The 15,091-nt window shown below is 41.2% G+C and overlaps 3 protein-coding genes and 1 long non-coding RNA gene across 8 annotated transcripts in view; 2 read left to right on the forward strand and 2 right to left on the reverse strand.

The window, feature by feature from the left end:
* The window catches only part of LOC136676505 (single-stranded DNA-binding protein 2-like), a 37,877-nt gene extending 33,763 nt beyond the window's left edge, over positions 1–4,114 (forward strand). For 3 of the 4 annotated variants that reach the window (XM_066653586.1, XM_066653588.1, XM_066653589.1), the window contains 4 exons: positions 494–572; positions 1,476–1,504; positions 1,647–1,748; positions 3,032–4,114. In XM_066653586.1, coding sequence (XP_066509683.1) covers positions 494–572; positions 1,476–1,504; positions 1,647–1,748; positions 3,032–3,061 — 240 coding nt within the window. In that variant the 3' untranslated portion in view covers positions 3,062–4,114. The remainder of the gene's footprint in view (positions 1–493; positions 573–1,475; positions 1,505–1,646; positions 1,749–3,031) is intronic. The other variant, XM_066653587.1, reaches the window with a different exon arrangement.
* On the reverse strand, positions 4,105–8,851 carry LOC136676504 (proteinase-activated receptor 1-like). Of its 2 annotated transcripts, none has more exons than XM_066653584.1 (2): positions 8,665–8,851; positions 4,105–5,747 (listed from the first exon to the last, which is right to left on the reverse strand). In XM_066653584.1, the coding sequence occupies exons 1-2, from the start codon at positions 8,741–8,743 to the stop codon at positions 4,585–4,587; spliced, it is 1,242 nt and encodes a 413-aa protein (XP_066509681.1). In that variant the 5' UTR covers positions 8,744–8,851; the 3' UTR covers positions 4,105–4,584. The 2 variants fall into 2 exon arrangements, with proteins under 2 accessions (XP_066509681.1, XP_066509682.1); XM_066653585.1 differs by lacking the exon at positions 8,665–8,851 and adding an exon at positions 6,052–6,117.
* LOC136676508 (uncharacterized) lies at positions 7,065–13,713 on the forward strand. Its single transcript, XR_010796300.1, has 3 exons — positions 7,065–7,193; positions 13,307–13,393; positions 13,595–13,713. It is a non-coding gene; the product is annotated as an uncharacterized lncRNA (long non-coding RNA).
* The window catches only part of LOC136676503 (ras GTPase-activating-like protein IQGAP2), a 66,306-nt gene continuing 61,329 nt past the window's right edge, over positions 10,115–15,091 (reverse strand). Inside the window, exons 33-38 of the mRNA XM_066653583.1 lie at positions 13,860–13,947; positions 13,487–13,699; positions 12,654–12,814; positions 12,245–12,388; positions 11,348–11,456; positions 10,115–11,131 (exon numbers count right to left, since the gene is read on the reverse strand). Coding sequence (XP_066509680.1) covers positions 11,018–11,131; positions 11,348–11,456; positions 12,245–12,388; positions 12,654–12,814; positions 13,487–13,699; positions 13,860–13,947 — 829 coding nt within the window. The 3' untranslated portion in view covers positions 10,115–11,017. The remainder of the gene's footprint in view (positions 11,132–11,347; positions 11,457–12,244; positions 12,389–12,653; positions 12,815–13,486; positions 13,700–13,859; positions 13,948–15,091) is intronic.

A 15,091-nucleotide genomic window follows, 5' to 3' on the forward strand; every position in this document is an offset into this window, starting at 1 on the left:
AGATTTTAAAGCCCTCGGTGTCTCTGCTGGACTGAAAATAGTCCACCAACCAAAAATATCCAGACGACAGGGTCCTGTGTCCACAGCAACAGACTACTGTCTCTTACTGTAGCTCAACAAGGTGGACCAACGAGTTAGGAGTGTCTAATAGAGTGGACAATTAAAAACTCCAGCAACACTGCTGTGCCTGATCCACTCGTACCAGAACAACACTAACACACCACCACAACATCAGTGTCACTGCAGCGCTGACAACGATCCACCAACCTAATCATACCTGCTCTGCGGGGGTCCTGACCATTGAAGAACAGTGTGAATGTCGGAAAAACAACATATGTAGAGCAACAAGTGGACTACAGTGTAATTGTAGAACTACAAAGGGCTACAGTGGACCACAGTGAGTGTAGAAACAAAGAGGTGGTCATAATGTTATGCTTGATCTTATGTGCTATAATTGTGTGTGTTAGTGTCATGGTCTTTCCTTGTTTTTCAGTTTCCTGTTGGTCCTTGTGCTGATGGTGCTATGGGTGGTGTTGGAGGAATGGAGCCTCATCCTCTCAATGGCTCATTAGGTACCAACAACTTGACTGACACATTACACACCTAATATAACACATGCTACTAAATATGTACAAATGATGTTAATATATTAGTTCACATATTCTTCCGAACATTCATTCATTCATTCTGTAACTGGTTTGTGGTGGGTCTTGAGCCTACCAGGTATCCCCGGGCGCAAGGCAGGAACACACCCTGGATGGAGCACCAGTCCATCACACTCACACAAACATGTTCACATATTTACTCATGAGGAAACAGTCACAGTTTAAATGCTGTTTGACTTCATGTTTGTGGATTGTTAGTTCGGCCAAAATAAGTAGAGTTTCTGACATCTGTCACCTGAAAAACTTTAATGATGACCTTTTTCGATTCCCGCTCTGAGTGACTGTCTGTGAGGAGTGTGGTGTGTTCTCCCTGTGTCTGCGTGGGTTTCCTCCGGGTGACTGTCTGTGAGGAGTGTGGTGTGTTCTCACTGTGTCTGTGTGGGCTTCCTCCAGGTGCTCCGGTTTCCTCCCACAGTCCAAAAAAAAAAAAGTTGGTAGGTGGATTGGTGACTCAAAAGTGTCCATAGGTGTGAGTGTGTGAGTGAATGTGTGTGAGTCTGTGTTGCCCCGTGTAGGACTGGCGCCCCCTCCATGGTGTATTCCCGCCTTGCACCCAATGATTCCAGGTATGCTCTGGACCCCCCGCGACCCTGAACTGGATAAGGGTTACAGATAATGAATGAATGAATGAATATTTAGAAAATAAATTGATGCTGCTTTTTGAATAAAACGTTAAGTCTCAACTTTTGCACAGTTTACTTTGCATAGTTACTATTTTTGGTTGTGTTTTCGTTGATTGTTTGCAATATTAGTGTTTTTGACTGAAATATTCCCTTTCATTCACTCATCCTCATTTTTTTTCTTCAACAGCATCTGGTGACATCGACAGTCTCCCCAAGGTAAGAGAGACATTCCCGCTCGCTTGAAAGATGCTGATTCACTTCTGGATGAACACATTTATTCAGGTCCACACAAAGCTGTCTGAGGATGTTGTGTTTGCATTGTGATGAAAGGCATGTCCTGACTTTTTCTTCCATTCAGCAGAGCTCTCCCGGGAACCTGAGCATGAACAACCAGCCAAGCACACCAAGAGATGATGGAGAGATGGGCGGCAATTTCCTCAACCCCTTTCAGAACGAAAGTGTATGCCACTAGCCTTTTTATAAAGCTGTAAAGAGAAAACACTTACATGTCCATGAAAAACATACAGATCGTCACTTGGAATGTTTCTTCTGTCCAAAAAAGAAAAAAAAAACCTTATTGGTGACTTTTCAGGAGAAGGTAAAATGTATTCTTAAATGTGAATGCAAGGTAATGAAATAAGATGGCTTAGTCCATCTATTGTGAATTCTCACAGTGTAAAGAGCAGCTGCTATTTCCTGATTGCTGTCTTCACTTTGGCTTACTCACTTGGGCTAGGACCTGGAATTCTGTGCATTTGGTTTATTTGCAGTATTGCGCTTTATAAGCCGTATTTAATATGGAAATATGGCAAAAATGGATGTTCTTAGTTTTCTTTAGACACTGATAAAATGAATCATGGAAGGTGGACCAATCTATATTACATTTAGGAATATTTATTGTTTTTCAGTCTATTATAACGTTTTTGTATGCAGTATTTTAGTGCGGATTGGCGACAGTCAGAATTGGATGCATTTTACTATAAAAATTTTTTAATTTTGGTGATATTTATTGTGGGCGGCACAGTGTCGCAGTCACACAGCTCCAGGGCCCTGAAGGTTGTGGGTTCGATTCCCGCTCCTGGTGACTGTCTGTGAGGAGTGTGGTGTGTTCTCCCTGTGTCTGTGTGGGTTTCCTCCGGGTGACTGTCTGTGAGGAGTGTGGTGTGTTCTCCCTGTGTCTGCGTGGGTTTCCTCCGGGTGACTGTCTGTGGGGAGTGTGGTGTGTTCTCCGTGTCTGCGTGGGTTTCCTCCGGGTGACTGTCTGTGGGGAGTGTGGTGTGTTCTCCCTGTGTCTGCGTGGGTTTCCTCCGGGTGCTCCGGTTTCCTCCCACGGTCCAAAAACACACGTTGGTAGGTGGATTGGCGACTCAAAAGTGTCTGTAGGTGTGAGTGAATGTGTGTGTGTGTGTTGCCCTGATTCCAGGTAGGCTCTGGACCCACCGCGACCCTGAACTGGATTAGTTACAGATAATGAATGAATGGATATTTATTGTCATAATGCAGTCCGTCTCAGCACAGTAAGTGCATTCAGTTTCACAACTTCAGGTCTGTTCTAGATGCTCAATGTACCCAGATGTTCCCAGTCGCTCCGCAAGTTGCTTTTTCCATATTATTACTCGTGTTGTGAGCTCCTGCTTGTGTAACTACTAAAGCTACTACTTCAGTCTTTTTTTTAACCAAGTACCAATATTTTTTGTGTGAATTAAGTCTATAATTCATTTTTGTTTTCATTTTTTCCTGCAGTATTCTCCAAATATGACGATGAGTGTTTGAGAGACAGAAAGGAGACTGAAATGCTCACGGGAGAGCGCTGTGTTCAAGGGAGTGTATGTGGGGCGCAATATTCAATAATTTCCGTTGTCCAGCTGTGTCCTTCATCCCCACTATATCCCAAACTAAATCAAAACAAACCATCAACTATCTTCAAATGTGGATGACCCATGAAGAGGAGCTGTTAATTATGTGCATTTGTATATATCACTGTTGCTCAAGACAAGAGCCTGAACAAGGACAAACAACAACTGCAAGGTTTCATCATCTGAACTCCTGCTAGATCCCTTATGCTTTTCCCTGGTCTTGATCCATACGTCTTGGTATTGCACTGTGTTTATCTTTCAGATCACTTTGCTTTGGTTTGTTGAATATGTGGGTAAACTGTTTCTTCTGTAATATAATGGACTTGAAACAATGGAGAGTTCCCAGTTTGAGTAAATGTACAGATCATCTCTCAGTGACACTCATATTAACTGAAATGTACAAGGTAACCATTGCTGGAAACATTATTGGACAGAGTCTGCATTTAAGTTTTTTTGACATGGATTGTATTGACATTGAAAGAATAAGGAATATTGCTATAAAGCTCATTTTCAATGTTTTTAAATGGAATTGTTTTTTTTTATTATTGTATGTGGCAACACTCTTTATTCAAAAGTACATATTGTCTATTTTTATGACATTTTTGTTTGCAGTCTTAGTCCTGAAATATCACATCGTTTAATATATATATAGCTTGTCTAAAACTTCCATTTCCTTTCAGGAAAGGCCGTTAGTTGGTTGATTATTTGAAGCAGGAAATGAGGCTTGAAAAACACAGATATTATGCATAATACATATGACTATTCTATTAACATAATACATGAACTCATCAATACACGTAACAGCCCTTAAGTTCATTAAGGCCTAGTGATAATGTTCCTGTTAGGACTAAGGCATATTAAGTTGTTCATTTAGTACGTTTTGCCTTTAAGCCAAAATGGACTTCATTAAACAAGACGTGGTGTTTGGTGTCTGGACTTTGCTCTTTTAGAATTGCACTACAACTATGAGGAGAAAGAAGCTTAATTAGCATGCTGCAAACTATATCTCTAAGTCATCACACGCACCTGACTGCATCTAGTTATGCTAATCAGTTTATGCTAGTCAAAAAATTGTGAGTTTAGTGGGGTGTGATGATTGCTTGGTGGGACATAGTCCACTAAATGAACCCACAATGCCCAGCTGAGCACTCATTTCAGAACACCACCTTCTTACCAGCTCTATTGTCTTTAGAAGGGTGCCATGCCTAGTGCTGTTACCAAGATGGCTGCCAAAGGGACTTGGATTTGAGGCAATTATTTACCTAACCATTCAGCTGTGCAGTGGACAAAACAGCTGTCAAGAGTTTAAAGGCCAGCGTATGTAACCTGTAACGGATAAGAGAAGGTCACCTAATTATCTCCTGCACTTACAAGTAACATTTCTGTGCTGAGTTTTTTCAGTGGGAATGAACTGCAAAAGACCAAAGTCCAGTGTCTAGTTCAGGCCATGAGTTTACTGTACTGAGAGCTTGCGTTACTTTTAAAGGTGTCAAGTTTGCTGGAAGTCGTAGACTGTGTTTTTTCCGTTTCCCCCATGCGGCTTCTTCGGCTCCGCCCTGAAAGGAAGTCGAGCGCCGCCTTGTGGCAGCGTGAGGAACCGAAGTAATAAAGCAGGGGATCAAGGCTGCAGCTGGTGCTACCTGCACACATGGCCAGCAGGTATGCGATGTACGAGGAGTCCCCGTGGACTATGCCTTTAGCAGCCTGCACCGAGTGCATCATGAGGATGATGTTGGCTGGTGTGAAGCACGCTGCAAACACAACGAACACTGTGATGGCCATCAGCAGCGCTCGGTTCCTTTTGGCGTGGTCACCCACAGCGCGGAGAACCCGGATGATCCTGAAGTAGCACACAGTGCTGACGAGGAATGGCACAAAAAAAAAGAGTGCGCTGTAGACAGGGAAGAAATAAACATAGTAAGAACGCAGTGTGCGCACGTCCAAAACATCGTGGCATGTGGTAATGCTGAGATCGCTTATGTGCATGGTCTGCTGTGACAGGAGCAAGGGCAGTACCCCTGCGCTCGAGAGAAGCCAGGACGTAGTGCAGGCAGCCCAGGCACTCCGGGGTGTGCGGTACATCAAAGAATCAGTGGGGTAGGCCACAGCCAGGAGACGGTCCACACTGATGGCTGTCACGAGCAGCACAGAGCAGTACATGTTGCAGTAGAAGGCGGCTGTTACTAGGCGGCAAAACCCATCACCGAAGCGCCAGTCGTTGCCACTGAAATGGTAGGCGATGCGGAAAGGCAGCACGAGCGAGAAGAGCAGGTCAGCACATGCAAGGTTCATCATGTAAATGGCTGCGGGTTTCTTGGGGCGTACGCGGTGTGAGAAGGTCACCAGTGCTAGCAGGTTCAGGGGCACACTTGTGACGAACACCAGCACGTACGCGGTGGGGATGAAGATAGTGGACACATGACCTTTGAGAAATGCTGCCGCATCCTTAGACACATAGTAACGCCCTTTGGACACCTGGGGGCGCACCTCACGCTGTGACTCCGCACCTGAGCCACTTCCCTCCTGCACGTCCAGGTATTCGATTGGTTCATCTGTAATGGTCATAAAAAACCCTGAGAATGTTCTCACAATGCTCCGCGTGTCTGAGATGAGAGAGAGAAACAGAAACATCACTTTAGTGAGATATGTGGGAAATAAAATCGCACAATGAGAACAAAAGCATATGTGAAGTAGTATTCAGATACAAAATGGTACCCCTGATCTTTACAAAACATTAAAATGGCAGTTTTGGGCACAGTTCCTGTGTTTTTATCAAATTTCATAAATAATTAAAACAAAAAAATTAAAAGTAACAACATTTGCATAAGCCACAGCAACATAAAGGCGATGTATACATCTTTATTTTGTCAAAAAACACTTTTCTCACTTATGAGGAGGTTTCTTTACCATTTGCTGCTCTCCGGTCTGTCTGCGTGCTGGAAACGGGTCAAATGTGTTTACGAAAAACAAAACAAAAAAATGTTGTCTGGTATGCTAGGCATTCTCTTTCTGCTCACGGCAGAGAAACTAGGGTGACCCAGACGTCCTCTTTTACCCGGACATGTTCTCTTTTTTAGACTTAAAAAATGTCTGGGCTGAATTTCACAAACGTCCGGGATTTTGTTTTTCTAGAGCTTACACAGAACTTCGAGAAGTTTCGTTCACAAACTAGTCCCGCCCTCCCCTACTCCGATTGGTTCGCTTGAATGAGAAGAGGGCGTGGCGAAGTAGCTTAAAGTCTTCTGATTGGACGGTCTGACTGTAGAGCTACCGTTATTGGTCGATAACCTCTGTAAACATTTAATTGGTCAGTCTGCACGTCAGTAGTCCTTGTTTACGTCAGGCAAAGCTCATGTACCTAGCCTCATCTCGAGCAGCTATGCCGAAACGTAAATGTAAGTTCTCGGATGAATTAAAAAAGAAATTCCCATGTTTTCTGTAGCAAATAAAGGTGTAAAGGACCTAAAAGCACACATGAGTTAAGCTAAGTATACAACGGCAGCGAGGGGCGAGAGCGCATAAATCACCCCCTCCCCTCCTCTTTTTCACCGTCTCAGATCTGGTCACCCTAGAGAAACTATCTGTAGTGTTGCCACAAGTCCTGGTTTTCCTGGGATTGTTTCCATTTCCACTGTTTGTCCCGGAAAATGAATCAACCTCTCTCAGGACGCCTATTGTTCCGTTTTTGTTTTTTATGAAAACGCACTTACGTTCACATATTCATTCACCTTTAAATAAACATACATTCTGCTGTTGCATTAATGTTCCTACATAGGCGTGGTGTGCTGGTCTCTGTGTTGCCGTAATGGACAAATGCTTTTATTTGATTGGTTGTTATGTAGGCTGTGTTAAAAAACGTAGTGATAACTCGCTCCCTAGACAGCTAGGGTTAGTCTCCAACCTCTACCCCTTCAGTAGCAGACTGGTGGTTTTCCACTACTCAGATGCGGCAACCCTGTATCTCTGGAGTTGTTTAGACAACGAAGAGACCTCCAAACACTGAAAAGCAAGAACCGAGATGAGGATATTGCTCTATTCCTGCTTCATAGGTCGGTAAAATTGACTTATTTTTTATTGTTTCAGATCACTTAAGGTGGAACTGACTCTAAATTCAGGAGACCGCTAACTGCACGAAAGTGAACGCAGACCAAAACTAAACAGCTTGAGTTTCAAACGAGTTTCTGTGGTAATTCTAATGGCGAATAAAAACATAGACAGGTTAAACTTCAGCTGTGTACAATCAATAGTGTTTTTCTTCTTCAAACATACTGTTACTGACAAACAAAACATGTCCAAAACTTGACCAGATCAGTCCAAACTTTTGCAAATCTCTTTATATTTGGCATGTTTTAGAACAGTGGCATGGTGGTGCAGCAGAGGTAACTGTGTGTTGTCCCTGTGTCCATGTGGGTTTCCTCTGGGTGCTCTCATGGTCCAAAAACACATGTTGGTAGGTGTATTGGCTACTCAAAAGTGTCCATAGGTGTGTGTGTGTGTGTGTGTGTATGTCGCCCTGCAAAGGACTGGCGCCCCCTCCAGGGTGTGTTCCTGCCTGGATTCACTGCGACGCTGACCTGGATACGCGGTTACAGAGAATGAATGAATAAATGAATACAGCTTCGGAAACAACATATATACAACCCGTACTGTGCTGTAGCAAAGACATTGAAGAGGGTGATGACAGAGACTATTCCTTTATTTCACCTGCCAATATAAAGGGTAATATCCGAACACAATGTTTGCTCAAAACACCAGAATGAAGAGGGGAAACGCTACAGGAGTGAGACACATAACGCTGGTCGATTACCACATACCTGAAACATGTACGAGGGTATATACAGTGCATGCTGGGAGACATTTTTTGCCCCATTAAGGACAATGTGTATGTCAACAACATGCTCCAAATATCCCAACTAACGAGAAGAGTGTGATAGATACAAAGCACAATAGCACCCCCTTGTGGAGCAGGCAATACACAAACATATCAGAAATATTACCCCTTGGGGTGCAGTTACTATCCAGTGTAACGACATGAGTGAGTGAGGGATTGAATAAGTTACTGGTCAGTTACAAAGTTAAAGTGCTTCCCATCTTTAAAAGCCATTAGTTTCCAAATATATTAAATATCACAACTGTAACTTAATTTGGATTATGTTATATGAACGTGGAGTGAATTTCTCAGTGTGAACTGTTATCTGATAACTCTGAAATCATTATACACACATTTCACAGTTTGGAAACAGAGAGGGAATTATTTCACGAATTCTTCTATAATTACAGTTTCCTTCAACACATTTTGGGGTGGTTTCCCAGACAAGGATTAATCCTAGTCCTAGTCTATAGCCTCTATCACAATAAAATAAACTGTGTAGTCCAAGACTAGACTTAATCCCTGTCCGGGAAACCACCCATTTGGTGTTCAGCAGTTTGATGATCTTCCTTCTCAGACTTCGGATTCAGCTCGTATTTCTAAGAAAGAAATGTACTGAACTGTGTGATGAGTTTAAAGTCTGTACTCACCATTGTCTGGCATCATCGCTGCTGAAGAGCCCAGAGCCAGCAGGACCACTGCAATAATACTGCGCCCATTCACAACCATGTTGAGCTCTCCTCTACAGGGTTCAAATGAACTGAATACAGAGAAAACCTCCACAACCAGCAGCTTGTCCTGAGAAGTCAGAGTCAGAGCTCAGACAGAGACTCACTCTCTCTCTGCTGGAGTTGTTCCTCCCTCCTCCTTGTGTCAGGGGTTTTAATTCTATGTGAACGCCCACAGCCTGGACTCAGCACTGACAGCCATGAGGCATTTTTGTATTTTCTTTAATATTTTACATATAGTACCCCTCAAAAGTTTGAGCACCCCCACTCAGAGAGGGTTTCCTTTATTTTGTCATTGTCCACAAATTGTGAATGTACAGTACGAGTCAAAAGTTTGGACATCTTCTCAATCGATGGTTTTCTTTCTTTTTTTTTATTATTATTATTTTCTACATTGTAAATGAACATTAAAACTATCAAGGGACCAATGGAATTATGTAGTAAACAAAAGTGTTACACACCCCTGAATATATGTTTTATACTTTAGATTCTTCAAAGTAGCCACATTTTGATGGCAGCTTTTCATACTCTCTGCATTCTCTCAATCAGCTTCATGAGGTCATCACCTGGAATCATTGTCAGTGAACAGCTGTGGCTTCATCAAGAGTTAATTTATAGAACTGCTCGCCTTCTTAATGTGTTTGAGACCATGACTTGGGTTGTGTTGAGGTAGGGGCTGGTACACAGTTCTCTACAGTGAATGGGGACTGTATATAATTGTGGACATCTGAGAGGGCATCAGGAGTTTGTCCCCAGTTTACTGCAATAACAGCGTTTATCGTTCTGAGGAACTTTTACACTCGAAGTTGAAACATTGCTCTGGGGTTTGACTAAATTTAGCCACGACAGCGTTAGCCCGGTCAGGTTGGACAATTATAGGGTGACCAGACGTCCTCTTTTACCCGGACATGTCCTCTTTTTTAGACTTAAAAAAATGTCCGGCCGGAATTTCACAAACGTCCGGGATTTTGTTTTTCTAGAGCTGACATAAAACTTCGAGAAGTTTCGTTCACGAACTAGTCCCGCCCTCCCCTACTCTGTTTGGTTCGCTTGAGAAGGGGGCGTGGCAAAGTATCTTAAAATCTTCTGATTGGACGGTCTGACTGTAGGGCTACCGTCATTGGTCGATAACCTTTTCTGTAAACATTTAAATGGGCAGTCTGCACGTCAGTAGTCGTGACGTGTCCTCTTTTTCACCATCTCAGATCTGGTCACCCTAACAATTAGCTCTGTGACACAAACGCCATCCAAGCTCATTCTAAATGTACTAGTTAGTGCTTTATCATCTTTCCAGAGAACGCAACTCCACCGCTACACACTTACACTTTAGAACAGTAGTACGAATAATTGCAAACAATAAACAGCAGTTTATTATTTTTAATTATGGACATGTTTAATTGTGACAAAGTGGATGAAAATGTGCTTTAAATTAATATTGTCTCAATTTTCAGATTTTTAGTGCATGTCAATAAAATACATTTTCATAATTCCCCACATAATCCATCATCTCAGTACTGTATGTGTTTTCAGAATGATGATACTTGGATATGATTTGTTTATTTCAGGTCAGTGATTGGATCTGCACTAGATCATGTAAAAGATGCACGTAGCTTAATCTCTTGTGAACCGAAGGCACTAGCTGAGTATTTGTCTGTGGCTTTAACAATTTTTGGCTTTTCTGTTTAAGTTTTAGAAGCAGGAGGCAGTAGTGCTTTGTGAAATTCATTTTAAAACCTGCTTTCCCATATTTTTACTTTTTTTGTTTTGTTTTTTACAGTGGCATGAAACAGTGTTCCACATACAGTACAACCTAAATATAAAATATATATACTTCAATTATAATAGCATTTAAAAATAGATTTCATGTACAATTATTGTGTGTGGAATCAAAAGCATAAAACCATAAGACTTTTCAATATAAGCCTTACATTTTAAATGTGTGCTGGAAGATTTGGTTCAGTCTGATTACAATTCTAGTCAAAATAGCTAATATTTTAGCTTTAGCATTAGTTGCTATTTGTCTGTACAGCTTTAATGTTTGAACTGTAGGTGTCCTTGCTTCTGATTTATATTCATAATTAAATACCCCTGGCTGTTAAAAGTAATTGTCCCAGAATTTTCCATTTCACACACATTGCTTTTATAAAAACAGCTGAACCTGAAGGCACACTCCGTTCTCAATGTGTGTTATTTCAAACTAACACAATACCTCTTAAGACAAAGACATTTTAAAAGTTCCTAAGTGTGTCCACGAGTTAATGTGTCCATATAACATTCACTTTCCGTAGAACTTCTTGTTCAGCAGGAAAATCAGGAGGTTCACGTTGACTTTGGCTTTGTCAAACATCTTCATGACAGCGACTCCTTCATACTGAAGTTGCAGAAGATCCTAGAAACCAAAAAAAAAAAACACGCATTATGCATTTTATCCAGTTCCATAGAAGAGAACAGGATTCCATGGTATTACACCGACTTCCTGCATTTTTCAAATATTTCTATTAAATATGTTTCTTTTATGGAATGCAGTCTAAATTACTTTTGAGAAATATTTGATAGGAAAAGATAAAGCTGATGGCACAGATGGTTCATGTTTGGAGGGATTCACCTGGAAATGCAGTTGGACTTTTTCCATTTCGACTCCCAAAAACTTGGCCTTTATCTCAAAGTCTCCAACTTCCTCACAGGGCGCAATGTCAAACATGACATTTTTCAACCTGGATACAAGGCAGAAACACTACATATAGGATGCTACTTCACTCACATTCATATATAATATACACAAGCTTAAGAAGATATTTAGAAGATATTTATTAAGAAATACCAATAGATATATGAAAAGCCCTACACGTGTCTCATGGGACACTTAAAAGTCCTTCCAGTTTATTAACTGATACTGTACAGGCCAATGAACATGGTAATGAAAGATAATGTTATAAGCTCATTTTTAGATCCTTCCCACCATTTCCTCTTTACTATGTCATGTCTCCTTATCAGAGCCACACACACACACACACACACAAGGCTGTGTCTGCACTTGGAACGCTCCCTGTGGCCTGGTGCAGAAAAACCAAAACAGGATAGATAAGTACTCATAATGAGCTACCTTCCCTCCGGTCTCACACCCAAACCACTGACCCAGCACAACACTTACATCAAAGCGAATAACTGAGGAGCTGCTACTAGTGCTATTCTGGGATCAGTGTGTGATATTCTTTTCATGAAGATCTTAGCTTGGCGCTGACCTGGTAAAAACTGATCCCATCATTTCACTAGCTTAGGAAAGCGATGTGTTAGGAGCCTCGCATGAGGATTCTTATGGGTACAGAATGGTGTGGTTCCCAGAATAGGGAACCGAATCTTAGGCTTACACACTATTATAGTACAGCAAGGAGTTATGACCTGAGCATAAATTGGTGGACCAACCAATACGATTTATAAATGAACCGTTCGTGGCACAAATTAACATATAATTTGTTGGGGAAGAAAAGTAATTGAAACTCACTGATTGGTCTGAAGGCCTTCAATCTCTAGAATGACCCCTTTCTCATGCAGCCTGGCAGCCGTGTACTTCAAAGACTGCTGCTTGGACTTCTTACTTGCCCTCTCTTCTCCTTTTCTGTCGAGTTTGATTGATCTGCGAGCATTCCTGTGAAGAAACGGTGTTAAATAACAGGCTACTGGAAATGGATGAGTAGATGCTCTTTGGGTTTGGTTTGTCAACAAATGAGTGGAATTCTGCTGCTCTTGTAAAAAAAAAAAAAAAGATAAAACAAAAACCATGCCTTCCCCCAAAAAGCAGGACTCACTGTTGAATTAATCATTAGAACTGGAGCTCAAATCTCAGCAATAAAGTATACAATCCTCTACAGAGCTCTTTGAGACTGAACAATTTCAGGGTATATCTCACTCACTTTCTATTGAGATTATCAAGACAGGTTTTGATGTAGGTGTCATAATAGTTGATCTGATCTTGATAGAAGGATGCCTTAGAGTTGAGGGCACTCAGAGTCTGCTGGAGTTTCACAAGTTCAGCTTTCCTCCTCTGTCTGTAGCGCCTCTGATAACGAATATCCTGTAATTCAGTACAGACCTTGTATCATTCCATAACGTACATTCAAGGTATTAAAATTTGAAAATATACAAATTCACAGAGTCCATAAATAGAATGTACACTGTTTGAGTAACATATTATTTACATCTTTTCACATATGCAGATTAGTCCAGCCATTTACATGGAATTTAAACAGACTATTACAGTCCAGACTTGGTTTAAATAATGAGCTAAACATGGTAGTCATTCAGGAACAAACGTTCTTTACATACTTCAGAGGTATAAAAGCAGGTTTGTGTAAAATGAACTAAGATCACTTTTAGTAAATACAACACAACCATTTGAAGAAATAAAAGAAGGAAAATAAGACAGAGTTCCTTTAATGACTGAATATAAAAAAGCAAAGATCTAATATCTTTCAATATACACAACTGTTTTAAGTGCCTACATACATTGTAGTAATTTACCAATAAACCACTGCGATTTATTTGAAGTTTCCTTTTTTCTGGACAGCCCAGAAGAATTCTGAATAAGAACGTGGACATGGATTTACGCCTTGTTGATTTCATTATATCCAGGACTACTTTTCCTATATGTGAGGTAACAGTCATTTCCACACTTAGCCTAATCTTTCCACACCAAACCTAATCAGAATTGAGAATTCAAAAATGATGTCGTGTAGCACTGAAAAACCTTGGAGATGTCATTGATGAGTTCCTGGTACTTGTTGCTGGAGCTGACCATACTGGCCTGCTCCAGAGAGCGGAGGTTTCTGAGGATCTTGCGTTTCTTCTGTTCCAGGGGCAGCTGCCTGTCCTCCAGCACGGCCGGGCTGCTCTTCAGTCCCTCCGGAGCCGTAGCATCCTGTGCTGCCCGCCGCTCCACTAGCTTGGCATGCTCTGACTCCTGCAGGACACAGAAAAAAAGTCATATTTTTGGACTAAAAATAAAAGGCAAACTATGCAAACTGAAGAAAGGACCATAGGTTACAGTCATTTTAAGATAACAATTTTTTCATTTCTTATCTTCTTAACTAGTGTCCACTGAGAGATATTTGCATTACTACCTGCAGGGCAGTAGCAGGGGTGTCCAGGATATCAGTTAGAGTGTCTCCTGGCTGGATTCTCACAACATCTACCACCAGCTTCTTTGTCCTTTAAAGTGACAGGCAAACAGGGAATAGAGAATACAGCTGTCAGGCTGGAGACATCATTATAAATGATGGCATGTTTCTCACAGTCTTTCCTGGTGAACTATAAAAAAGATGGTTTTTAACATAGTGTCAAAACATTAGCACTTTTAGCTCAGTATAACAATCTACCCTTTTACATAGGGCTCAAATAACTTTTTAATAATTAATAACTTTAACAGGCTAATTTTACTGAATCACATCTGTGCTTAAAAACACAGTATTATGATTATGACAAGTATGGAAATAGCACACAAATTCATACAATTAAAGGATTAACTGCCAGTGTTTGATATCAAAATATTTTGAGTCAGCGTGCACTCCAAACAACACATTAATGTAATCAGTTATTGGTGGTGAAGTATTGACTGGTGTAATAATCACTGGGGTGTGTAGGAGTAAGGGAAGGAGCTAAGTGCAGGAGGTTTTATTGCAATAAGGTAAAGGAAACTAGACAAAGAGACATGGCTAGATTTTGAGAGTAGAAAAAGAGAATTAGGTTAAATTACTTTGTTGGACACACACTGTACACATGAGAAACGAGCCAAAACATCAGAACACCATGTTACACTGATAAGTGACCTAGAGCAAGACTTCTAACAGCTCTATAATGCTGCTGCCAAACGCCATACATGAAACGTTTACTCTTCTAGAGATTCACATCTATGTGTTTGTGACTATATATCAGACGCTTTGGTCTAGTACGTATGAGAGGAGGAAACGGAGCAGTGTGTGTTAGCGCTCAGACAACGAGCTCTGACGCCAAAGCGCCTGCTCTGTTGGCAGCAGTGGGGAATATAGCCTGACTCACACTTCCTGCTTCCTCCCCAGAGAGGCTGAGCCCTTTGAAAAAAAAAAAGCACCATGATGACCAGAGAGAGGACATGCAGCTGGAGTTGAACCCTAAATCTTACTGGAAGACTGGGATGGCAGATAATAAGGTCAAACGGAAAATGTGTTGTTTTTTCTCCAAATTCTCCTGATAACTTTACTTCTAGTGAAACCCTAAAACACATTAGTTTCTTAATCTGCTTTCTACATAACTTACACATTCATGTCATAGTAATTTCACTGTCATAGTAAACAATTAATGTATACTAATTACTGAA

Source organism: Hoplias malabaricus, chromosome X2 (assembly GCF_029633855.1).
Source record: "Hoplias malabaricus isolate fHopMal1 chromosome X2, fHopMal1.hap1, whole genome shotgun sequence".
Taxonomy (NCBI): Eukaryota; Metazoa; Chordata; class Actinopteri; order Characiformes; family Erythrinidae; genus Hoplias; species Hoplias malabaricus.

Bases quoted from the DNA above. Each gene is read 5' to 3' on its own strand.
- LOC136676504 (XM_066653584.1), bottom strand. From the start codon at position 8,743: ATGGTTGTGAATGGGCGCAGTATTATTGCAGTGGTCCTGCTGGCTCTG. The intron at 5,748-8,664 runs GTGAGTACAGAC...CTCTCATCTCAG, and splicing joins AGCGATGATGCCAGACAATG to ACACGCGGAGCATTGTGAGA.